The 25,876-nt window shown below is 35.9% G+C and overlaps 1 protein-coding gene across 1 annotated transcript in view; it reads right to left on the bottom strand.

Annotated features, from left to right (window-relative positions):
• The window catches only part of SYNE1 (spectrin repeat containing nuclear envelope protein 1), a 288,590-nt gene that overhangs the window by 168,539 nt on the left and 94,175 nt on the right, over positions 1–25,876 (bottom strand). The window contains exons 21-39 of the mRNA XM_066546958.1: positions 25,178–25,336; positions 23,361–23,525; positions 22,672–22,806; positions 21,663–21,821; positions 21,213–21,421; positions 20,841–20,949; positions 19,424–19,588; positions 17,331–17,498; positions 15,641–15,817; positions 14,226–14,366; positions 13,000–13,160; positions 10,074–10,224; positions 6,543–6,770; positions 5,887–5,985; positions 4,053–4,240; positions 3,824–3,947; positions 2,628–2,794; positions 1,240–1,393; positions 325–953 (exon numbers count right to left, since the gene is read on the bottom strand). Coding sequence (XP_066403055.1) covers positions 325–953; positions 1,240–1,393; positions 2,628–2,794; positions 3,824–3,947; positions 4,053–4,240; positions 5,887–5,985; positions 6,543–6,770; positions 10,074–10,224; positions 13,000–13,160; positions 14,226–14,366; positions 15,641–15,817; positions 17,331–17,498; positions 19,424–19,588; positions 20,841–20,949; positions 21,213–21,421; positions 21,663–21,821; positions 22,672–22,806; positions 23,361–23,525; positions 25,178–25,336 — 3,488 coding nt within the window. The remainder of the gene's footprint in view (positions 1–324; positions 954–1,239; positions 1,394–2,627; positions 2,795–3,823; positions 3,948–4,052; positions 4,241–5,886; positions 5,986–6,542; positions 6,771–10,073; positions 10,225–12,999; positions 13,161–14,225; positions 14,367–15,640; positions 15,818–17,330; positions 17,499–19,423; positions 19,589–20,840; positions 20,950–21,212; positions 21,422–21,662; positions 21,822–22,671; positions 22,807–23,360; positions 23,526–25,177; positions 25,337–25,876) is intronic.

Genomic DNA, 25,876 nt, shown 5'->3' with positions numbered 1-25,876 from the left:
CCCATGTACAATCTTCAGTTCTGCAATGTAGAGATAGTTATGTTATATGGGATTTCTAATAGCTGTTTGAATCTTAGATTCATTAGGACAAAATATATTTTTGAGACGTAGACTTTCATGATTATTCATTCAATATAAAAGATTAGCAGGACTTGCTTAGTGTTTTGTGCATCCAAATAGTTCACTTATTTACAAAATTTTATTAAGTAAATACACATGCCTGGCAAGAAATAAAGTACCCAAGTAGAAAACATACACATGCCTCCACTTAATAATAAAAGGTCTAGAGATTGCAATCAAGTGTGAAAGTGCCAATGTTTTTACCTTTGCTGGAGGGCTTGCAGTGTTGTCTCCTTCAGGCCCTCCTTGTCAGCCTTTTCCTCAGTATCTTCAATGCTCTTCAGTAACTGCTCTTTACGCTCCATGAAAGATCTTTGCAAGGCTCCAAGAGCTTCTGCCTCACTTTGTTTGGTTCCCAGCAGGTTTTGAACTGCCTCCAGTTCCACACCCAGATTATCCACCATGGCCCTGCAGGAAGTTCTCTGCCCAGAAATGCTGTGTTTCAGATGATATTGAGCCTTAGTAAGGGAGCCATCCAAACTGATAGCATTAGACTCCAACTTGTTAAGATCCTTAATAACACCATTGAGCTCCTTCTCCAGTAATTCAGATTTAGCTTTATCCATATTTCCTGTTTTCTCCACTGTCTGCCTCAGCCGCTGGAGCACTCCTGATACAGCACTATGGTGCTCCAGGAATATTCGCAACTGATCCAGGGCCTCCTGTCTTTGGCTAGTTATCTGACTCGCCTCCTGGAAGATCTGAAAGCAATCTTCAGTCTTTCCCTGCAAGGTCTGCTGGTCCTCTGGGCCACTGAAAGAACCCAATTTCTCTACATGCTCCTTCAGACTTTGTAACTCCTGTTTCTTACTTTCAACTTCCATTGAGTGATTCTATGGGAAAGACAGAAAACAGAGCTGAGTTTCTTCTTCAAATCAAGAGCTCAGTAAACATTTTAGTACTGAACATATGAGTGAAACAAGCACTACTGAGGGGTTTTCAGTAGGAAAAGTTCAGGGTTACAATTTTGCTTTAAAACTGTCAAATAACAAGTCTGTACGTGACTGCAACGGCATATAGGTTTTCACACAAATAAATTACTTGCTAGTTGTAGATGAGGATTTAGCCAAATGCACTGTACAATTTCTCTGTCTTTAATATTTACATCCAGAAGTTTACCTTATTGTGAGATGCAGATAGTTGTTGATCAGCTGTGTTTATCTCTGAAGTGGCTTGTAGTTCAGCAAGAAATTGCTTAATCCAGTCTGAAAACCTGAGCAGGAGCTCATCAAACTGCCCATGCTCAGCAACAAGTGATTGAAGGAAGTTGATCCTACAGAATATCAGATGTAAATATGAAAGCACTTGATGCAATTTAATCACTTCCCATAATCAAACCCACAGCTGACTGGTCAGCATTAAAATCAATGCCAGATGCAAGGAAAATAGGAAATGTTACTTTAGTTTGCCATATTGATTTTTCAATTCTGGGGAATAACATAACATTTGAAAACACTTTTGGATCTTTCCTGTTTCCACTCTTTTATTTATATCAACTGTTACAGATAGCCCGAAAAACCAAGGTATGTTCTTCAAATTTTCTTTATGGGTGTAATCATAGCAAAGGCAATGTTATTGATGGAAGCCAAAATTTGATTTTCAGTCATAGCAACTCTTGCCTATCATCTGAAACACTGAATTAAGGTAAAAGTCTCATTTATTTAGGCCGGGGGTGAGGAATTTCATAGTCAACCTCCTCTGAAGTAGGAAAGGGTAAAGTCTGATCAGAAGAACACAATTCAAAAGAAGAATCTGTCCAGAGGAGAACTCAGCAGAATTAAGTACCTAGGTACCAAGTCTAAACCTTGACCTTGGAAAAGACCTTGTCATTTACCTTCCCATTTCCCTTAGAAATTTTTCTACCTAATTTTCAACATGTAGAAGATCATTATATTGTAAAACAATCATATTGGCAAAGCACCTAGAAGATTATGGCATTGATCAGGATCTATTATTTAAGCTACATTACAAATGGTAAAATATATGTGTTCATCATGGAAAAAATTGAAATATAAATATATGATAACATACAGTATGAAATAAAGGAGACATTTTTTCTAAGCTTAACATGAGCCAGCAGCCTAACAACTGAGCATTTATAGTATTTATGGCAAATTTGAATTTCAAAGTGAGTTTTAAACTACAAGAGTGTGGCTTTGCACAAAATAAAGCATATAACTTAAACAATCAAGAACAGATTATTGGAGATTTTGGAATTTACTTGGGAAATTGGAATTGAGGAAATGCAGCATTGCCTTCATTTCCTGCCCCACACTACTTCAAACAGACTCTTCTAGCAAAAAAAAAATCGGGGGAGTGTATGTCAAAAAGACAGCATCATAAATGTGTGGGATCCTCCACCCCCTATTCCTGGGAGTTCAGGGATTGGTATTGACCTAAAACCTTTGTCTTCTAATGGCAATACTGTAAAATCACAGTTTGGGATTGGGCTTCCTCATCTGGATATTGGTTACTTTAACATGTAAAAAACACTCTGAAGCACAAACCTTTTGTCAACAATTTGTGGTAAAGCTTTCCACCTTTCATCCAGCTCTTCAAATTTTTCTTTTATTGCTTTCACACACTGCTTTGAAGCTGTTGGAAACAGCGTCTCATTTAACTGTAAAAGACTCTCATAGACACAAGCGTGGGACTCAATATCTGCTCGCAAATCCTGGGATAACAACGGAATGAAAAGCTTTTAGTTTAAGCATGGCACCATATAATGCAAAATAACAAATCTAATAAAAAAACAGCTACAGATTTCCAGCACAGTACTTTGAGTCAAGTGAGTGAGCAAAGGCAAATCCTTGGAGGCATTGAGGCCTATTAGGACAAGCAGGTACTCAACACCTCTCAGACAGCTAAATTCAGTAGGGATTCATCTAAGTCAGTATTTTTCTCTCCTTCAGGACAAAGTGTGACTTTTCCATATAGCTTTATTTTATGATGGCAGTGGCTAAAATTGGCACCACATTTTGCAATAGATTTTGTGTGTAGCAAGAGAATTGTGAGGAAATGTTGCAAACTGGCTCAAACAAAGCAAAATACTAAAAAACCAACCAACCAACCAACACCCCCCAAAAAAACCCCAATAACAAGCAAACTAATCCCCAAACAAAAAAACATTCAACAACAACGAAAAAAACCAAACCCAAACCCTCAATTAATTTTCCTTTTCTACTTGTCTTCAAGGAAGAAGGTATAAAAGATGTTACATTTGGCCAACTGCTTCATATTGATCTAAAAACAAATGGCAAAAATTCAAAGGGAAGGCATAATTTAGAATAGGATGAAAGTCTCGTGTTTGAAAAAATAATTAGAACCAGACTTCCATTGCGATTTCAAAACCTTCATGCATTTTTTCATCTGAGAACCTTTCCTCACATGCAAAAAAAAAAAAAAAGTAAGTATTGCCTAATAAAGGAATTTCCCTAGAGAAAGGATCTTCTAACAAGCAGACTGATGTCCTTCCTTCATAGATAATAGGATATACCAAGGTGCTTTTTTCCTTTTTTCTTTAGCTGGCATATTATAGTTAAAACTAATAGTACAGTCATTGAGAAATAGCAAGTGATAATGTAATATCTCCTAGGAGATTTGTAAAGCCCAGAATCAATTGATTGCCACACTATAATTGAGCAATTCCTTCCTTTAAAAGACACAGAAAATGCAGAAGGACAATATTTCAGTTGAAACATACCTGCAGTGCCTGCAGTTCACCTTCCAGTTTAATTCTGTCAGCAGAAACATATTGCTCTGCGGGCCTGCCTGCAGCTTCACACCCCTCCAACCAGGCCAGGAAAGCAGAGAGCTCCTTCTCCTGCCTGGCAAAATCACAACCTAGAGTTACCAAGTCATCCTCTCAGTCTCACACGCTGAGCCCAGGAAGGTCTCTGTGTCCACCACAAGAGATGTGGGAGTTTACTCACTTCTGCCACTGAGCCAGAAGAGTCTCTAATAAGCTCTGTTTCTCCTTAGCACTTTCCAGCACTTTTTCATATTTCTGCTGTAATGCTGTGACCTTTTGAGCAGCTTTTTCTTTGTTGGCCACCTTTCGGACACTGGCTGAGAGAGAGGCCAGAGGGTTGCTCAGTTTTTCCACAGTATGACAAAGGTCCTAGGGAACATGTAAAAGAAACAGAATTTACATCTATAAACAACAGAGTTATGGTAACAATGGTGGGAAAAATTCTCTAGTTCTACTCATGAGTTTGAAGCAATGCTGCATCCATCAGATCATGAAGTCACTTCATATCTTAGATATTGCTCAGGTCCACCCTAGGTACACGTGTTCCCAGCATACCAATGAACTGGATTGTAGTGGCAAAAGACTTCCCCAGGAACAGTACTAAAAGGAAAAAAACTCTGCAACAAAAGAGTCAGATCTCCTGAATGGGCATGTGACACAGCATCATCCGTGTAGGACAAAGCTCCACATTCAGGAAAAAGCTTGAGATTCCCTAACACCTATCTAAGAGTTGCTCTAATTTATACAGAGTAAACTCAAAACCTCACTCCAACAGGTGAGGACTGCCAGACTTGCAGACAATGTCACGACATGGGAGAAGTAGGGAAGAGTTACTTGGAAATTCTGTCAGCATTAGCTAAAGGTCCTTTTCTTAGAAATGACATCTAATGTGAACTACATTTTCCAGTGTTGCTGCTTCTAGAAAGCTGGGAAACTTGTCCATATGAAAATGATTGAAATGTAGTACAGTGAGTTAGAAAATCACAAAATGAAACTGATTTAAGATCACGAAAGCTCCAACTCACAGGTGTAAAATAGTAACAATAGTAATTTTTATAATTACAAGAAATCATATATAGGAGGAAATGTTAATTATACAGGAATAAGTTGCTGATAATTTCACATCAAGATATTTAATCATCATGATCCCCTAAAGAGAACAAGACCTTATAACAGCATACTCAGCATACTCATAATGTTTAAAAGTCAATAAAAATGATGATTACAAGTGCTGTCTAAATAAACTCCTCATATGCAAAATACTTTTCCTCAACTAGTATCAAGATTTTTTGAAGCAGAAAGGTCAGGTCCCCCTGAAAACAGCCTTTGTAAGCAGTTATCAATCACTAAGTTCAGAAGATATATATGCATTTTACTGCAAGAATAATATGATTATAATTTTTTGTAGTATTTTCTTAGAAAGGCTATGATTATTGTTGAAAAACATACCAGAATTTACAAACAAAAATACTACACCACATTCCCTGAGATGGGATTATCTGTAGCTTGAATACCAATCCAGTACTTGTTTTCTTTGTGTAATGGACTGAACCAAATATCCAAATACCCATGGATTCCTAGCATCACAGATAAAAGTTTCTAAGTTGAAACCCTGTCCAGTCTCTTAATTGTCCAAGTAAAACTGCTTCCAAGGATATATTTTCTTTAGTCACAGATTACCTATACTAAAATCCAAGTTTTCATTGGGAAACCTTAGAGGAAAAATGCCAAACAGACTTGTTTCTTATCTCCTGTTTTTCATAATGTTTTAGATGCACCAAGTTAAAACCAATAACCTGAAGGACGAAGTGGTACTTTTAGGCTTTCTTTCCCCCTAGATTGGGGAGGAAATTTCTAATCCTGTCTGAAATGGTGACAGGCTGCCCTTGCCTCCTTGTGCCTTCACCCTGAGCTGTGTGGCATCAGGCAGCCCCTGGTCTGGGGTTTCTGTAAGGAGGTCAGTGTGACACCGTGTCCCTGGGCTCAGTGCCAGGAACAGCTGGCCACCTGCTCACCGTGCAGTCCTGGAGAGCTGCATATGTTGCTGCTGCTGAAGAGCACGATGTGAGAGGCTCAGCTAGCTTAGCTTCAAATTCAGACACTGACTGCTGCACCTATAAAAAAAACAAAGGCAAACCAGAAGCTAAAATCAGCAGGAATTACATAAATGATTCTTTAAATAACACGTTTTAAATGTTTACTGCTAAGAGAATTTTATATCCTAAGCCTTTGTAGTGCTGAGTGCCTTTTGAAGTTAAAAGATGCTAACAGTGCTCAGTTCCTCCCAGCTGGGGTAATAATAATATTTAAATTATTTTCTTTACAACCTTCTGTCAACCAAAGAATGAAGTTAAAAGTGTTTATAAGAAGTATGGATGTGGTTCAATAGTGCAATATCCAGGAGAACAACATAGGTTTTCAAGAAGACAACATCATTTTTATGTTTTTTATGTTTTTGTATAAAGTACGTACATTTTACTGCATTTCTGAGGCTGCCTTTTAGGTAATTCAAAGCACAAATTTATGTATCTGGGTCTTGCAATTACCTTAAAAATCCAATTATTTATTTTAGTCCATCCTGTATAATATGCATTTTACAGTCAATTTTAGAAAAATATAGAGTAATTCTATAAATTGCTGCAAATAATCCATTAGACTTTTCATAGTCTACCTGTTTAAGACTTTCTTCATATTTCTGCTGTGCTGATGCATTCCCTGTGATTGTTCCTTCCAGTCTCTGTGCACGATCTCTTAGTTCTTCCCAATACCTTTTGACCTGAGTCAGTTTGGCTTTAATATGTGCACGTTCTCCAGAGGTAACAAACTGGGAAAAAGACTTGGCTTCCTCTTCTAGGTTTGAGATTCCAGTTATTTTACCATCTATTTTTTTATTAATAACCTAAAATGTAAAGCAATAGTAAAAAAATTCAAACGAAGTTTTTAATTATTAGAACAATATTTTCCAATTCCTTTTTCTTCTCTATGCTACAAACATCCTTCATCAAAAAATTACATAAGAGTTCATTGACCTCTTGAAATAACTAGTTACCAAAGTCTTTAATATGACCTGCAAATACCTCTCCTTTTTGAAAAGGTTTAAAAGGTTTTCTCTGTCAAAGGTTTATAATATAGGCTGCCCTAAAACCAGTGGGTATGAAGAGCAACTAGAATTGGCTGAGGTGCATATTTTCAAACAGACATGATGGTTCATATTTTAGCATCTCTTATGTCACAGCAAAGTAGTACCCAATTCTCTTTAAGATTAAAAATAAACAGAAGATGGAAAAACATGATTGTGTCACTGAAAAAGTATTGTCAAGGAGCTGAACCCTAACAGTTGGTTAGTTATGTTTAATAGGTTTTCAAGCACTTACCAAAAAAATGTGCCATGATTAGAAAGCAGTAGAGATGGTTTTCCTTTTCTAATTTAAAATATTACAGTGTAATAAAGGATAAATTTAATTAGATCATAAGTTAGCGTGAGTGTGCCCTTAGGCAGAAGATTAAATAAAGAACCACACTGCAGTATAAGTAGGAAATCATGAAGCAAGGGTGATAATGGTTTTTGGTAATTTTTTTATCTGTCCTGCACCTCAATTAGTAAATGCATAAAGAAAAACTTTCACTAGCTTTACATTTCAGCAGCTGCATAACAGCAACTGTCTCCTATTATTTTGTACTTGTCTTATTAAAAATTAGAGGGAAACTTGGCAGCTACATCATCAAAAAAAGAAACTCACAGTGTTTCTCATTCAGTGGCTATTTATTCAGTTGGCACCAATGAACTTGGAATTAAGCTCTTTTTTTCACAACAGGTTTTGGGCTTTTTTTAATTACTGCTGATATATCATGTCCATGGTGCTCTCAAAAGCAATGGAAAACACCCATTGGGAGAGATTTGAAAGATCAAAGTGAGTTCTTTGTAATTGACATAGGCAATAGCATTCTCAGATTTAAAAAAATGTTAGAATATGTATATACATGAAAGTAACCAAAAACTTTCTTGAAAATTCACTCTCAAAGCATAGGTAGTGCCCAGCTTCTAATACAATAGTGATAAAAATATGGTCTCTTTCTTAAAAAGCCATTATAAAGCTCGGGAGTGGCTTGCTGCAACATTCAGTCAAAAATTAGCAGGGTGACTGTCAGAAAAAAAAAGTGGTGCTATAAGAATTTATAGTTTCTCTTTACGCAATATATTCTGAATTAATTTGGATTATAAAATATCTTTTTTTGCACAAGAACATGTTGCTGAGGAAAAATACTGGATTTGCAGCCCTGAAGCTGAAATTATCTAACAATGCAGCAGATACAAATGAGGCAGTGCTTTCTCACTCCTACGCTATTCTGTTAAATTCACTCAGTTACATAAAAGAAGGTGGATAATTGAGGCTTTCAAACTTGCACTGAGTCTGCCACCAATGGCAACTACTTGTGATAACTGTCATTTTGTTCCACGAGGAATTTCAGAGAAATGTGTAGGTGAAAATCTGGCTCTGCTGAAGTCACTGGGGCTTTGCAATCAGCGTCATCAAAGACAGAGTATTTCCACTACCATGTAGGATAATTACATTCAGCTGACCCCAGGCTTTTTATCTGGTCAGCCAAAGGTGTCAAGGAGCACACTATTTTTTTGTCATTTGCCCTATGTTGAAATGCTCCTTACTAATATGGTGCAGTAGGAATTATATACTAAGTATGCTGATTACTGTTGTGAAACAGAGTAGCTCATCAGGAAACTGAGAAAAAAACATAGCAAACTCTTCAAAATCAGGCACAAGGCAATGCCGCTGAAGCAGATCTCTGGCTATGTCCATGCAATCGAGGTGAGATGACACGTGTCACATAACACAGCTCATAAAGCTCGTTAGTTTGTTCACCTGAGGTACAGTGATGTACCCTCTGCCTTATGTGAAGGATTTTCTGGTTTATGTCTGTTCACAAACATCACCTGCTGACCATGGTGCTTATATGTGTAAGAATTATGATGGAATTTTCAGAAACTTTCAATGCAGTGTAAAAATCCCTTGAAAATGCTTATCTGCATCTACAATGAGGAACAACCTTTCTGGGAATTTGGTTGGAATAGGCTAGTAGGACTTAATGCTCCATTTATACAGACAAGAACTGACACACTGCAATGCAATAATAGCATTATTTGATGCACTTATTTTCTGTCTTAAACACTGGAATCCTGGCCACTAATTATAGAAAAGCAGGACAACACTATAATATATGCCAGTGGAATAAGTGCATACATATTATTTCATAAGGAAACTGGTTTTGAATTGCTGTGGTGATGAAGCAAGAATTCAAACATTGTTTTGTTATCCAATGATGAAGTCAAGAGATTTTATTTATTTATTCTTTGTAAAGTTGTGAACAAATCAAGAACAGGATAATATGTTGATAAACTGCTTCTGTCACATGAAACAAGTGCCTAATTGGATCCTTTGGAAATAGTGTCAAGCTGGTCTGGAAGCAGCTGCACACCTGTGCACCTCCTGAAGAATTAGTAGGTCACAGAAAAAAGAAAATGGCAATGTGCACTGCCTATAGAAAAACTCTGCACCCTTAGAAACACGCCATTCCAGAGAAGGTACATTTCCATTTGTGGAAGGATACAAAGTCAGCCCTTGAGATTAAATGCTTGGAGACAATATGCACCTCAGTCAGCAATTTGAAACTAAACCACTGTGTAACTACAGGAATGTACATGGAACTGAAGACAGTGCAAATACAATCACAGTAAATGTTATGTAGGTTTTCAAGCTACCAAGAGCAATAGTTTCTTTATTAATTCAGCATAAAAGATACATAAATCAAGTTATCACTTTAGCTTGCAAGATTAAAATCAAGTTCTATAGCCACTAGCAGTTGTATGTTTAAAAAAGAAAAACAACTTTTATTTATGTAGCTATTTTGTTGAGATTACTCAAAAAATAAGAAGGGTATAAATTATGTTTTTAACCATACACAAAGACTTCATATATGTAAACTCAATATTAAAGAGAAGGCAGCCTGTAAGAATTTTCCTTTAGTTTATATAAGACCTTACTGCTTGGTATATTTATGTATAAAATTTGCCACCATTTCATCATGGTACTTTTGAAACACGTAAAATGTCTCTTTTCTCATTTGGCCTCTGGCAAAATAACAGCTAAATGGGCTTTTAATACTAAACATAACCATAACTAATCACCTTGATTTGGCTGATCTGTATGTCCAAAGGAGATGATGATGTTTCCAAAGTTTCCAGTTCTTTTTCTTGTTCAGCTATCCAGTTGGACAGAGCTTCAAAATTATTGCCAAAATGATCCCACTTGTTTTTCACCATTTCCATGCTTTTAATACTAAAATTAACCAAATCAATTAGAGAGAATAAACAGTTTAATATAATGAAGCTGCCCATATTCTTGCTAAAATAAAAATGGAACTTATTCAATCTACGGGACGGTCATTTTAAAAAGTTCTCATTTTAGAGGATCAAGTTGTGCATCAACATTCAAACATGGTTCTCTATTAGACCATGTGCCAAAAGTCAAACCTATGCATAAGCAATTGAGGGGACATCAAGAGGTAAAAGAAAGTACAGCTTTATTCATCAGCTGTACAAGAATCTCATCATAGTGGGAAGAGAAAGGAAAAGGAAAATCAACAGGATGAAATTTCTATGAAATAATATGGAATGATGATTACATCAGAAATCTAAATATTTAGATAACTGAGTGCATAAATGTTCATAATTTAGTCCCTAGACCAGAATGATTAAAACCAGTGAAATGTGGACATACACACAGTCACCAAGGCTTGACTGCTTTATTGATCTTGCTTTTTTATAACAGCAATCTCCACCTCTTATAGGAAGTTCATGTTTGCTGTGGCAATGATTTCCTATCAAGCCAAAGAATCAACAACAAATGTGACTCAACTCCCTCAGAGTTAGTAGTTTTATATTATAGGTATGTTAAACAGAGACAGATTATGACTGATTTTTCTATGTCGAGAATTGCAACCAAAGCACCTATATTTTTGTCACAAGCAAGAAGGCCATTATACAAGGCCCAACAGCATTAGCTTCCAGTATACAAGTTTCTGCTCCTTCCAAGTAATTGAAACCAGTGCTAATGTAGGCCCTGCACACAGCTTGCAAAACACACATTTTCTATTTCACTGAAAATATTAGTTTCATCATAAAAGTTTGAATATTACAAAATTTCAAAATATATTTTCATTCTAAATATAGCCTAAAAACCATTCCACCATAAAAAGTTCTTAACTTTCCCTCCCCTTCATTAAAGCTAGAGGAAGCTTTAAGAAAAGATGTAGCCTAAAAATGTAAAAGTTGGCCTTTTTATTTTTTCTTATTTATTTTCAAAATTTTTAAAAAAAGTCAACAGCCATTTACTTATAAGAGTGTATGCAAATTCAAGTTATTTGTAGGAAAACAATGTGCAAAAATATTTCACTCAAGTCCAGCTTATGAAAATACAGCTGGAAATCAGAATCCAGGGACCAGATCAGTGGCACAACTGCTGTTGCATTCCTTCATTGGAGTTTCTTTAAGAAAGCCACAGACAGTAAAGAATGCAACCCCAAACACACTGCACAGCCCTGCATGATTGCCTTGGAAGACAAATGGGCTAAGTTGTTACAGCAACTGACTGTGGAGAGCTGCTCAAACTTTTCTCTCCTTTTCCTGTTCACTGGCATACTGTGTAACTTAGGAGTTTGGAATAACTTCACTTTAAATTACTTGGCCAAGATTTTTATTGATGATTCAAGTTAAAATATAACTCTTACATACTTACTATGACTTCTGTAGATACCCTGTAGACAGTTGTATGTATTTGCATCTTTTGCAGAAGGAATTTAGCTTTTTATGATCTGTCACACTACCACAGACATTCTGTATAATCCATACATTCAACTAAAACCTATTTCATATCTACACTGAAAGGGTATATCAATGATGACTTTCATTTATAAATAAATTATTTTATTTAAAAAGCAAATATTAATTGCTGGAAGGCTAAATTTCAAAGATTGAAAAATCACACTAGTTTTCTCTCTTACAGTGGAGAAAATAATATGTAAAGTATTTAGCAAGAGATGGTAGAATTTGACTGCAAATCACTCTAGCACTTCATGTTGGAGAAAGCATTACATAAATGGTCAGATCACCATTTGCTGCACAGGCTAGTCATTCTGGTTTATAACTGTTCTTTCACATCAGGAAGAAAACGGCACTAAACTAAAATCAGATTAGCATGATAGTAGTCATTATGAGGAAAAAACCCCAATTGTTTGGGTATTGCCCTTTGCTCATATTCTGTTCGATGTGATGGTACCTGCTTAATCTTATACAGTAAAATATTCAAGAGAGTAATTCCAGTAAGATAAAATATAAATGGCACAGGTATCTATGACTTGTGTATCAGATCTAGTGTATGCAAAAATACTGATTTCATTCATACATACAAATGTATCTGTATAGGGATAAAATAAGAATAGCAACAATACGAATTTGAGTAACAAGTTCAATAACTGAATTGCTCACTTGGGAGAAGGGAAGAACTTTTTAAAAATACAAAAAGCTACAAATATTTATCAAGGTTTCCGTGGAGTTTGAACCTTTCATTTTTAAACAAAATCTGGAAAATTATGCCTTTTTTTGGCAGCAGAAGCAGCTTTGATATTGCCCGTGAAATACAATTTGGGCATTCAGCTAAGATGAAGGCACTTCTTGACACTCCTATAGAGAAAGTGGAATACTGAAGAATGAGGCAAATGTGTTGCTCTAGTACTCTTTCCAAAAGAGACTTTTTCTTTCCAAAAGAGTCCAGTACCTCAAGAATGAGCTCAATTATCCCTTCTTCAGATGACTGGGGCTTAAAGTGGCAGGTTAAATATAACTAACTTTATAAACTACATATAATTAAAAGAAAACAATTTGTTAGTTTGCACACACTCTTTTGACATATTTGGTACCACAGCTTGGTTACTATGCCAGAGAAAGCAGTAAATGACAGAGCTGATGAAACAACACAAAATGCTGACAAGGTAGTCTAGAAATCTGATACAATCTTATAGGGAAGAATAAATATTAGGACTTGTTAAGAACATACTCTTCTTCAAGAGTAACTTCCATTTTTTTCACTTGTTCTTGGATTGATTTTGCCTGATGCTGAAGGGACTGCTTGTTCTTTGAACCAAGCTGTATCTCAGAGGAATTCTTCACCAAATTCTCAGCCTGTACTGCCATTGCTTCAGTTTGTTTAGAAAGTTCCTGTAAGGATGCAATACGTATTAATACAACCATAGAGTTTCATATATTTACACAAAAAGTATTTTTCCTCAATGTTTATGGTTGAAAAAAGTACCCGTGTCCTACATGTATATTCTGAATGTGTAAATACATAAAAACCATCTCTGAAGAAAGTTAATTTTATATTACATTTAAGAAAAGTCCATTTGAGCAAACTAGATTGAATTAAATTTATCAAGGGATGCTTTATGTGCAAGTTTTTAACTCAAAAAATCAAAGTTTCTTCTATAGCTCTTCAAGTAATTTATTTTTGCATTGCACAAGATAATATACATCTTTACTTAATTTTTCAATCTCACCATTCACCAAGTGGATTTTGCAGCACCTCATATTTTGTATTTTCACTTCATTTAGCAATTATTTTTTGTCACAAACATTAAACCCACACACCAGAAAAATTTATGCTGAGCATAATCAAGGTAGGCATAATTTATTATTGGCTTCATCAAAGGTTAACAGTGGTGTGTAAACCATGGCACTTAGGAAAAACAAGCACAATTATTACTTCTGTAGTAGTAAATAAAATGGGCTGGGATAATTCTGTGCTACTAAGGACAAATGGCATGTTATGGCTCTTCTCCATGGGATGGGTAGACATCTTTCCTTTTTCTTCTCAGGTTTAAGAGTGTTATTTGTCACATTCCACACAACCTTGCCCAAGTGCACCCTAATAATATTGACTTGCAAGTGCTCAACACTGGATTACCAGCATAGATGATTATTGAGCATAAAATGGGAAGTCCTCAAAATGATATTAACTTTCAGCTTCAGATATCTTAACTATAAATATAGATAACTATAGCTTATATTAACTATAGGCTTCAGGTGCAGACTTTGAGATATCTTTTGTGTTTTTTCACAAAATGACTTTTTACCTCTGGGAAGTTTATGCAATCTCTCATCTGTAATGCAATTTGCATGGGCATTAATGGGAAACCATGCAAAGATTGAAGGCAATATACTCAGCCCATGTCAACAGGCAAGGCAGAAAGACACCTCAGTTCCTGTATTTCACACATTCAGTACCTTTGTCTGATCCAGTTCTGAGGAGAGGCTCTCTAAACTGCTAAAGTTTAAGATACGTTCAAGTACAGAGCTTGCTTGATTGAGATATTTTACTACTGTTTCTTTGTCTCTTTCAAACTGCTCCCATTTATTTATTGTGACCTAAAAAACAGACAAACAAAACCAAAAAAGGAACACAAGGAGATCAAAGGAGACAAAACAAGATTTTCCTTGTACGTTACTGAAAAAGGAAAAAAGAGAAAGCCTTGACATAAAATAAAATAATTTTCCTGAGAAGACATCTACTCAACAGTGAGTAGATGAAACTCTTCTAAACCAAATAAAACTTTTTCCTTAAATGTTTGTTGATTCATATTATGCTGTGCAAAAAAAGCACCATCCTCTAAGTTGCCAGCAGTATTTAAATCTTATGTCCCGTAAGAAATCTAAAGTAATACATGTAGACATTTAGGGTGACAAGTAGTAAAAAATATCAAAAGGATTTTTAGTTCCTTTAATGAAATAAATTACAGTAAAATCTTAGAAGAAAATCCCTACTCACAGGAAAATCACACATAAGGACCTATTTTCTCTTTTCTGATAATGCAGAATTATGATTAACCTACAGCATTTAATTACCAGTCACAAGGACTACTACAGCTTAAACAATTATTTTCTCGATTCTGAAGCACAGATTAAGACTTTACATATGGGAATTTTTAAAGAAAAAATTTGTTTCAATAATTTGTGCTTAAATTAAGAAGTTACTTGAGGTTTATTGATTGTGTTTCTCATCTTATATTTTCTCATGGGAAATAATTTTGGTGACTTTAAACATTTGCATGGAATAGTGGCCATTTGGATTAACATTCTGCTCAGAAACATGTAAAGAGCAAATCAGATATGGGTGCAAGAAGCTATAAATTCTAATCCCAGTTGAGTCCATGATTAGTTATACAAGCTGAAGCAATCCACTTGAATTCCCCGTGACTTTCTCCTTCTTTAAATTTAGGATCACAGCATGTATTTCACACAGTAGTTGTGAGGATTATATTTGCACATCAGGTGTTATAAACCTAATATCCAGCCTAAGGACACTCAACTAAAGAGCAATACCATCTTTAGTAACCAGAAAAGAGACATCAAAAAATAAATTCACAGATAAATTATTTAAAACTGTTAACTATTATGACTGAATAGTTGAGACTTTTAAACACTTCTAGCCTGAATCCTATTTCTTTATTATTTAAGAGGTATACAGTTTCAAGAAGTTTTCATAGTGGTACTGATCATGAAAGCCCCGAGGACCAAGATTCAGAGGTGAGAAAATTAGCTCAGTTTTTTGATATTAAAAAAATTGGCTTTTATTAAGTTTAAAAAAAGAAAATGAGGAAGAAGTAAGCATGAGGTCTTATTTCCAAGAGCAAAAGACTCACCTGCAGTTGCTCTTCCCGTTTCTCCATAGTCTGCTGCATGTTCTCCAATGTTCCCTCTAATTTTTGTAAATCCTCTCGTACTGTGCTGGGCAGTCCACCTTCAATCTGCAGCCGCTTGGCTTGGGAAATCTGCTTTTGCACATCTTGCCTTTTTGCACGGAGTCTCCTTGTCCTTTGCTAAAAGGATTCATCCAACAGGAATGATTACTTACTTCTTTTCAGCCCCTTTGGGAAACTGGAATGATGGAGCACCTTTCTATTTTTGCAGGGGTATGCAATGAGAGTAACAGACAAAGGGACAAATGGGCAAGTATTTTTGAGAGTCACACACTCATGAAGTATATGCTCTAGCTTCCAAAATGTCAAATGCTGCCTTTTGTAGCATGTGCATGGAGAAAAAGAGTGAAAATGTGGCCATTTATCCAAAACATATTTGAGAAAGCAGAAGCTGCAGCAGTTGAGCAACCACGGCAGGAGTCACAGGCGCATGTATTCCTCACGACTGAATCCACGTCTGCTCTGCACTCCTGAGGCATAGGTTGGAGCCCCAGATTGAGCAAAGCAATATATCAGCCCTCTTAGAGAGCAGCAGGGTGTGGCTAGCTTGTGTAGCTCTGTCCTGGAGGTCTTTTTGATTTGCAGCGCTATCAGAAACTCCTGAGAATGCATCCTCTCTCCTTTAAAACATGTCTGACCCAGCCAGCCTTGCTATGTAAACTCACAGCTAGCTTAATTCTACTCTGGGTACCTTCAGGTCTGTGTCAAAATCTGTTTCTGCCTTGGCAGACTCCATACTGCAAGGAAAAGAGCTCAAGGAGAAGTTAACTATTTCTACTACCTCTCCTAAAATGGGTAAGGAATGTGGAGTATTTAAAGAATGAATACAAACCTTTACACATACAATAGTGCTTATAAGTACCAAAGAGTTTAGATAAGACACAGGTAAGACTTAGTGATTGGTCAGACACTAAGCTGTTTGACTCCACAGAAATAGATGTCAATATAAAAAACTGAAATAATACCCAAAACATTGGCAGTAAATGATTCCTAATCTCATTAGCTCTGAGCAACTCAAAAAGTTATTTTCCTATATTTGGCCTTAAAAGCCATGATTTTTGGTGTATGGACGCCATATCATTGATTATTACTGTAGCCTGTAAATGTTTTGATCCATTATCAGTGCATTAAAAACCTCCTGTTCTACAGAATAGAGGCCCATCTGTCACAAAAATAGCTATCCAGAGAAGGAAATGAGGCTAGAGCAACACCTTCCCTCCAATATTTAGAGTTGGGGCCACATCAAACTGTTAAAATAGAGAAATTTCCAAAGCCGGAATTGTGCCCAATTCACCATGATTGAATCTGAAACTCAAGCTATAAAAAGGTAAAAGAGGGAGAGTCTACATATCTGCAGAGTACACTCACCCAAAATTTAAAGTGAATGAAGTTTTTTTTTGTGTTTTTGTGTCCCAAAACCCCATGTGAAATAAAACTAGACAATTAATATTTAAAAGATACTGAAAACATTTTTCACTAAAAGAAACCAATTCTAGGCCATATAGGACTGTTTCCTTTATAACTCTTTCAAGTTTAAATATAAAGACTTATATTAATGGACATAACAAAATTTTGTAATTACATAAATTGGTCTTTTAAAAAAATTGGATATGGACATGAGTAATTGCCCTACCTGATGATGAAGCAGTAGTTGCTGAGCTTGTAATAAACTTTCTGTATCCAGGATCTTTTCAGCCTCTGCTTGGACTTCCTTAGAGTTGTTGATTAACTCTTCAATTGCACTTTTAACTTCTTCTTTGTACTGGACACAGTCTCCAACAGCACCTAAGGTATTTTCAATCTAACATCACAGAAAACTTTAAGTATTTCATGTTGAAAGACACATCTATATTTTAAGGGTAGATTTAGATTTGCAATACCTTTTCAAAAGCACAGTAAATTTTTTTAAATTTAAACCATTTTTATCTCCAGCATTTATGACACCTTTAACTCTACATTGAAAAAGTGTCTCTAGACTTAAAATGTGACTGGGGAGACCTCTGTCTCTTGTTCAAACATACTCCCTGTTCCACTGTCAAATGACAAATAGTTACTTATGTGACATCTGTGACAGTTACTTACTGGTGATCACTTAGAAAACACACACTCCTTCCTTATCCTTGCAGGCTGATCCAGATTCCAAAACACCTGTACTACTCAACACACACACAAAAATTTTGCTGCCATTTGGACTGTCTTCAGCATTGTTTTGGTCAATCACAAATACACTGAAGTACTGAATTACCCTGGTTTTATGGACCCCAATGTGCATGTGCTGCAGTATCCAGTCTCAGCTTGCAATATTTCATAAAGAAAGAGGAGTATCCATTAAACACACCAGAAACATCTTTATTTGTGTGATTCAGCTAAACTCATGTAGCTGACTCTCAGGCACTGTTCCTCATATAGTTCCCTGTGTTTTAGGGTTTTAATCATAAACAATTCTAGATCCTTTTCCTTTTCATTCTCCTGTTTCTTTCCTTTCCTTTTTACTTTGGAGAGTCATTTGAACTCAAGCCATTTAATTTCCTGTTATATAAATGTTTAGGTTTTAGTCTCCAAATCTATTGCTGAACTCTGGCAATACCCAGTATCAGTCCTTGCCTAAACAGTCTCATCCATCTGATTAACAAGCTCTATAAATAGTATTCTGACTTCTAAGAATCAGTAGTTGTTTAACTATAATATAGAGTGCCATTTAGATTATGCTTTTAGATTCAAACCAAGTATTTACTTCATTACCCTCATTAGATTATTCTTCTTAACTTTTATTTAGTTCTGACTTTTAGAGGAAACAAAAAACTAGTGATTTAACTCCAAAAATCACCCCCCAAAAAACTAAAAATAAAAGAAAATTAAGCTTTTTGCAGTCAGGTGGAAATTACATTTCTTGTCCAAACTTTCCAAACAGCTTTCACACCGCAGAAGTTTAGAGAACTTTCAATAAATAGATAGGAATTTTATACATTTGAAACCCCTATAAGGCCTCCACAAGAACTGACATCAACAGTGAAATTCTGAAGTCTGAACTCTTTCTCTTTCCTGAACTCTTTTTTTGCTTTTAAGTAGGTCTATTCAACCTTTTAAGTGCAAGAATCTGTTTCACCTGATTTTTCTTTTAACTATATAAATTGTGAAGCAGTAAGTTCCCTGAGAGCCCACAGAACTCAAGGTTTCAGTGTTTCTGAAAGGTTTTTCTTGTTATGAGTTAGAAATTTCCCATGATTTCTGCCGTTAGAGTATCTCCTTTTCATTCAGAGCTCAGAAAACTGCAGCCTTTTTCTGCAAGTTCAGGACATGATATACATCCTTAATGACTAGAAACAACCCCAAAGCAGTGCTTTATTTCAGCATAAAAATAAATAAATCATGATTAAAGTGAAATTTTATATCTACTAGCTGATGTACATCATGGTTTTGACAATGTTCACTACAAACTGATTTAAAAAAACCTTAAAAAATGGACATTTTGATTGCAGAAACATTTACTATGACACTTTCCAATTCTACAAGAAGAAAAGATCCAATAGAATAATGTCTTTTTTTTTTTTTTGCCTGGTAGTCTCAGTGCTTGGCTACCCATGGAGTACAAATTAATTTTTCCCTGCTGAAGGGTTGCAGTTTAATTAAAAAAGCACAGCAGGGAACTTGTGCTTGTGAAGCCACAGTTGATGTCATGTCATGTGACACTGTAAGTGGAGAGCTCTTGTGTCTGTCATACTGTACCTCAGCCAGCAAATCTAGAAGTCTCTTGAAGTCACTGGAAAGTTTACAGAGCTCATCCTCTGTCTCTTTGGCCTCCAAATCAGGACAAAGTGAGGTCAAAACAACAAGTCTAGATTTCAGCCAGCTGTGATTTTCTCCATGCTTGTGAATATGCTTCCTAATTTCCTACAGAAAAAATCAAAACATATTTTCTTCAAATATACAAAATACTTCAATAACTGACATTCATGGCATCACTTCAAAGATTAGTAGTGTAAACGTACTACTTTAGCTTGAAACACTAGAAATTGAGTATTTTTCTATTTGCATAGCCCTATCAGATTCTGTTTTAGTCAATGGCTAGAATTTTGCACTTTCACACTTTACTCCACTACTAATTAGTAGTTCTTTAGTTAATAGTGGAATACTTTTCCCTCATAAACCTTTTTACTTACAGATAGATAGAGGGCAGGTACCACATATATATTTTCCATATATTCACCATATTTCTTAGTTGCAATTTAAATCTGAGTTGCTGACTTCTCCAAATAGATAATTTCATGCAATATAAAGTATATTTTTTTTTTCCTATTTAAATTGCTTTTTTTCCACATCTCTTTTCAACCTGTAGTTCATTTGTATCTTTGTGGCAGTGCTGATGAGATGTTGGCAGCAGTGAAACTATATGAGTAAATAAGACTTTTTGAAGGAGAACACTCATTAAGCTAAGGATCTATCAGTTTTATCAAGGTCATCCTAATAATGGTTCTCTATATATCTAGAGTCATAACCTGCTCATGAGTTTCACATAAACATCTAAACTATGGAGGTGCTCCTAGTATGTGAAATTAAAAAAAAACCCAAAACCAGAAAGAAGGGTCATGTCCCAAGTGTCACAATAAATTATTGTTTAAAACTAATTTAACCAACCAACTCAATCTTCAGCTATTCTATCACTTTGTTACCAGTCACTAGTAGAAAACTGAATGGTAGAGTATTTTTTTCCTCCCCTGTTATACTGCGGTAGAAGATAATTTTTGTAAAAGATTTCCTTACAAGTAAGGTCATTCAAAAGTCATTACATATGTAAGATCATTCAAAAATCTGCAATCCAGAAAATTTTTGCTTTTCTTTGAGCAGCACTTTTAACTCTGCATGCAATAAGATGAGGGGAAATTTTTTTTTTATCTACCCCTATAATTTTTATGCTCTAAATATAGAGGGAAAGGGACCTGTCACTCTAAATTATTAAAAGGACTTCTGCTACATTTGCTATAACATGCACCTTTCTCCTGGTAATGTTTTTAAGAATACCAGGAATCAACAGAGCTACTATGGTCTCTGTAGTAAAACAGTTGCACTACATCAGAGCAGAATTTTATCCAGAGTCCCAGTAGCAATGACCACAGCTTTGTTAGAAGATAAGCTAAGGGCTCACCCCCACAGATGCTTTACACTGCTTGTATTTGGCAGTATCATTAACATTTTCCTTTATCTTCTTTAGCTCTCTTTCTGTTGATGAAATCCAATTTGCCAATTCAGAAAATCTGAAATAAGATATCAAAGGATTAAAAAAAACAAGTCACACAAAAATTGCCACCACAAAACAATAACCTTTTAAGCGTAGGCAAAAAATGATAAAATCCACTTGAAGCCCCACTATAATTTGTGGAATTTACACAAAGTATAGTTTTCTACTTGAAGCTAAGATCACAGCATCACTTTTCCCATGGAACTGATCTATGATGACACACAGAGAAGTGACCATGCATGAGGCTCTGCCAGACCCAAGTAGGAATGGAGGTGACACCTGCTCCTATAGCCCTTCCAGGTGTCCAAGTGCTCTGTCAGCTTCATGTATGTGCTGTCTATCTGGGATTTCAGATCCTTCAGGATTCGCTGGCTGCTTTCCAATGTCCCCCTCACTGGATCAGACACTGGCAGCTTTTGGCACAGTTCTTCCATTCTTTGTAGCCTTTTCTCACACAGGTGGTAAGATCCCTTATCACCAAAGAACAACTGATGGGAGACAAAGCAGAAAATTCAATAGAAATACAAACTGGAAGAAATCACCCAGCATATCTATATATTTTTCATAAACTACTAAATGAAAATATATATTTTTTTAAGATCAAGAGATGATATGTCATAAGCTGGACACAAAGAGTTTGTTGGCTGAAGAGTTAGTCATAACTTCTGTTTATTACTGACATTGAAATGTATTTCTGCAAACACCCCCCTGGAGGCATGGAACTCATACCATGTGTTCCTTGATCATTCTTTCATTGCCTTCTCTGGATAACACCTTGTTCTGTCGAGCTAGTTCAGCTTTGCACTCCTCCACTGTCACCAGGAACTTGCTTTTCTGTACTTCAATTTTCAAGTGGATCAAATGATAAGGGGCTTCTGTTTGAAGATCCTACACACCCACAGGGGCAATAAAGAAGCACAGAGATAAAACACTACTCCCACTACTTCCATGTAAATTTGCTACAAATAAATAGTCTAAAACCTGATAATATAGAAAATACAACATATATGTTCATGAACAGATTTGTTTGTTTATATCTACTTTGTTACCAATGCCTTAGATTTATCAAGAGGTCATCAGTTGTGCACCAAAATGTGTGTGTATAGGGCACATTACAGAGAAATCTTCATTCTGGGCAAGACATAGCAAATATTTCCTGTATAAAATAGTATTCACAACTGCTTCCATAGGTTTCTGCCTGCCTGTTAGTGAGACCCCTCGTTCATCACTCCAACTTTGACCAGCAACATATTGTAGCAGATAAAAAATTCCATAGGTGGTGAGTAAAGTTAGTTCAGTTGTTTGAGTCTTTGGCATAAGACACAATTTAGGCTGATGGCCTGATGTCTGACAAATTTGTTTGTTTGGTCAGGAAAGTAACTGTAATTATCCAACATCAGCATAAAGGAAAAAAATGCTAGCACATGTACTCAAGACAGGTATCATTATGGCTGTATATAGCTGGGAAGAAATAATTAAATAAAAAGGGTTTTATAATTAATTTATCACATTCCTTGAATTTACTAAACAGGGTTTTTTCAAGAGGCTATTTGTAGGAGTAGAGGTATCTAATATTGTAAAATACTTTTCCCCCTTTTTTTTCCTCCCAATTGTATGAGAAGCCAAATAATGCAAACTAATTTGTTTTCTTTCATTTTAATTTTTGTTCAACATATAGGTCATTCAGAAACTTTCCAAAACTAAAGACTGACAATATCCAGAGATACCATTCACTAACCTTCCACTGCCTATGGAGTTTCCTCACAGCTTCCTGCAGGCTGTGCTGCTCTTGTTCTGGGAGGATATCAGTTAGTTCATCACAAGCTTTTAGAAAAGCATTTAGGACTCTCTGATCCAACTGGTTAAAAAATTCCTGAAGTGGTGGCAGAAAGTGAGAAGATGAAGCTGGATATTGATATGCCAACATGAAGTTCCCTAATACACTCTCTAAGTTTCAATGGTATTTCTGTTCCATTAAAGAACTGATATTTGGATAAAGGAAGTAACTATTTCTAGCCACTTAAAGTCCAGCAAATTAATTTATTCTCAGCCAGTACACTGAGATGGCATTTTAACAAGAAGACATTTCAAAGTTACATGCATATGTTACGGTTATAATACAGAAACAGATATTAATCTAAAAAAAGAGCAGTGGATGTGTTAGATTTTCAAATATAATGTTCTAACTCTCAATGGTTTACTGAAAGCCCCACTCTAGATTTTTTCACCTTCTGGTTGCTTGCATCCAATCTTACATCAGTAAGTGAGCTGATCATTTCCTTTTTTGTTTTTCAATATTAACATTAGTTTGATCTGATCTGTATAACTTCTACACGTGCAAGAAATCCACACCAATTTTAGAATTAAACAGGCTTTTATGTCATGCACTCAAAGATTTCCATGAGGAAGGTCAGAGAATTTACTCACGCTATGTTTCCTGAGAAGCTCTTCAGGATTTCCTTTTTCTTTTAAGCAACAATTGGCAATCTGTATTACTTTCTCCAGTTCTGCTCTAGACTCCTCAAACTTCTTCATCAAACGGCTATTTGCTTCTATGTTTTTTCTCCACTCACCAGCTTTCCTGACCATATTCTGAGTCACAAGCAAAGAAAATGAGCTGGTACTTTCACACTGAGTTTTATTCGGTCTCTTTTACCAAGACCTTACAAAACATGCATTTAATTTGTTTCACTCTTTTAAATATATGATTTTTCACCATGCTTCTTCCTCTCATGATCCCATTTTCCCTATTTTTAATACTGAGGCGTGTGCTAATGTCATCATTCAAATAAAAATTAGTAGATTAGATGTCTCTGATATTTTCAGAATGCCTCTGCCATTTGATTAGTGAGTTTTTTTCCTAAATCCTGCTTTCAAACGTAAAGCACCTGATATCATCAGAAGCTTGCCATTTCACTTTTTCCTAGCACCAAACTATCTCCCCTAAAATGACTCAAAGTGAGGGTGGTTTGACCCATGGATCCAACCAGTTCCATGCTACAGTTCTTCTGACCTGGAAGAGGTTTGTATGATTATCACACCAGTACATCAGATAAGCAACTGGGAACAAAACTGCTTAGAAGACAGCAAATTTTGTGATTTAGCTGCTGAAATCCTCATTTTGCAACCCTAGTCACAGCTCTTCTATTAGTCTGTTTTTTAGTCCATCCCTGTGCACTGCAATATCCAGTGTCTCATATTTCATGGGCAAGTAAGAAAACTTACCAGGAGAAATGAACAGTTCAGCACTTGAACTGCTGCAAGCTACTTGCATCACTGCCTACTGTACATCCACTTCACCATCCTCACTGATTACAAATCTCAGTGTAAAGAATATTGGTGAGTTTACCCAGCCAGCTAATCAAACCTTTCTTTCTCAACTAAAACATCTTGCTAAATCTTTTCAAAGTTTTCTGATAAAAATATCTGCATAGTAATAGAATTGTATAGGGTTGTACTCTTTACATGAAAAACTGCCAGTTTCCAGTCTGACACACTTTGTATGATTATACCCTATTTTTTAGGTTTATTTTCTAACACAAAAGAGATAAACCACAGCCCAGCCCTATAGAAACAGAGTAATTAATGTTGAACATGGTAATTTTACCAAGTTACAAGTGCATCAATAAGCTACAATAAGCTAAACTTAAACAGTTATTTCTACACTGGTGCCGAACAGCCCCAAAAATAGCAGTAGCAACGGATGACAACAGGTAAGGGGAAATATAGGTCAAAGGCCACATCTTTGGATTATCAAATGAAATAGATTTTCAGATTTCTATATTCACAGTCCACTGCATTTTCTGAGGAAATAAAAAGTCCAGCAATAGTGGCATGGGCAAGTTTCCATCTTCCATGCTTTGTGTGAAAGGGGATGTGTGGGAATATAGAAGCAGATGATAAGCCAAGATAACAAAGTCAGGAGAAACAGCAAACAGTGCAACCCTAACAGTAGGATTTCAGGTTCCTCCATCCAAAGGGCCTTGAGGCATGTGAAAGTTCTCTTAAATCCTGGGTTCCTCTGTGGCAGGCTCACCTCTGAATAAGTGCATGGAAAACATGACTGTCAATCCCCTGACCCCTTATTACATGATAAAGACAAATCTTTAGTTGATAACTTGACATCAGAGAGGTGAGCTATCCAGGACAGTAGCTACAGAGTGATGAAATGTAGGTACAGTAGGATGGATCAGCTGCACATGAACAAATTTTCAGAAATATGCACCAAGGTATGGCATTTTTACCTGAAAAGTAATCTGAACTTGTGTAACTTTCTTCTGAAATGTTGACTGATGAAAATGCTTTAACACTTCAGTTGAAGCCACACACTGAAGGATACTCTGACTATTTCTCTCAATTAGGGACACATCTTTCTTGCAGTTTTCTTGATAAGCTACCAAATCCTGAAAGAAAAAAAAAACATATCTACCCTGGCCAGGAACAAAGAGGAAAACGGTTTGGCAAAATAACAGGAAGATGCTTTTTGAAAGTAAAGACAAAAGAGATGAGGTCACAGGACTATCACAAAGAGACTACACAAAATATTACATGGAATAACATAGATGACACAACTTTCTCCTTGGATGTGAACTGTTGTACCCAAATAGATTTCTAGCTATTCACAAAACAAAATACAGATATGTACTCAAACCCTTTGGGTAGAGAATGGAGGTCTATTGATCTACACTGCCAATACGTTGTAGGTCAATACATTATTCTGTGATTTAATTTTACGGTATTTCTATATTTATAGTATAATTGAAAATAACCAACAGTGACATAGGAATGACAGCTCTCAGTAGCAGAAAGCTTAGCTCCTGCTAAGCTGTACATTAGCTCCTTCCTTGCCTTTCAACAAATTAATCCTTCATGTCAGCTTTTGGAATTCAGATTTCATTATAAATTACATTAAGTCATGAGAAATATACTTTTAAAAAGAGGAA

Source organism: Molothrus aeneus, chromosome 3 (genome assembly GCF_037042795.1).
Source record: "Molothrus aeneus isolate 106 chromosome 3, BPBGC_Maene_1.0, whole genome shotgun sequence".
NCBI lineage: Eukaryota > Metazoa > Chordata > Aves > Passeriformes > Icteridae > Molothrus > Molothrus aeneus.
This window is presented reverse-complemented; position numbering and strand designations above follow the sequence as displayed.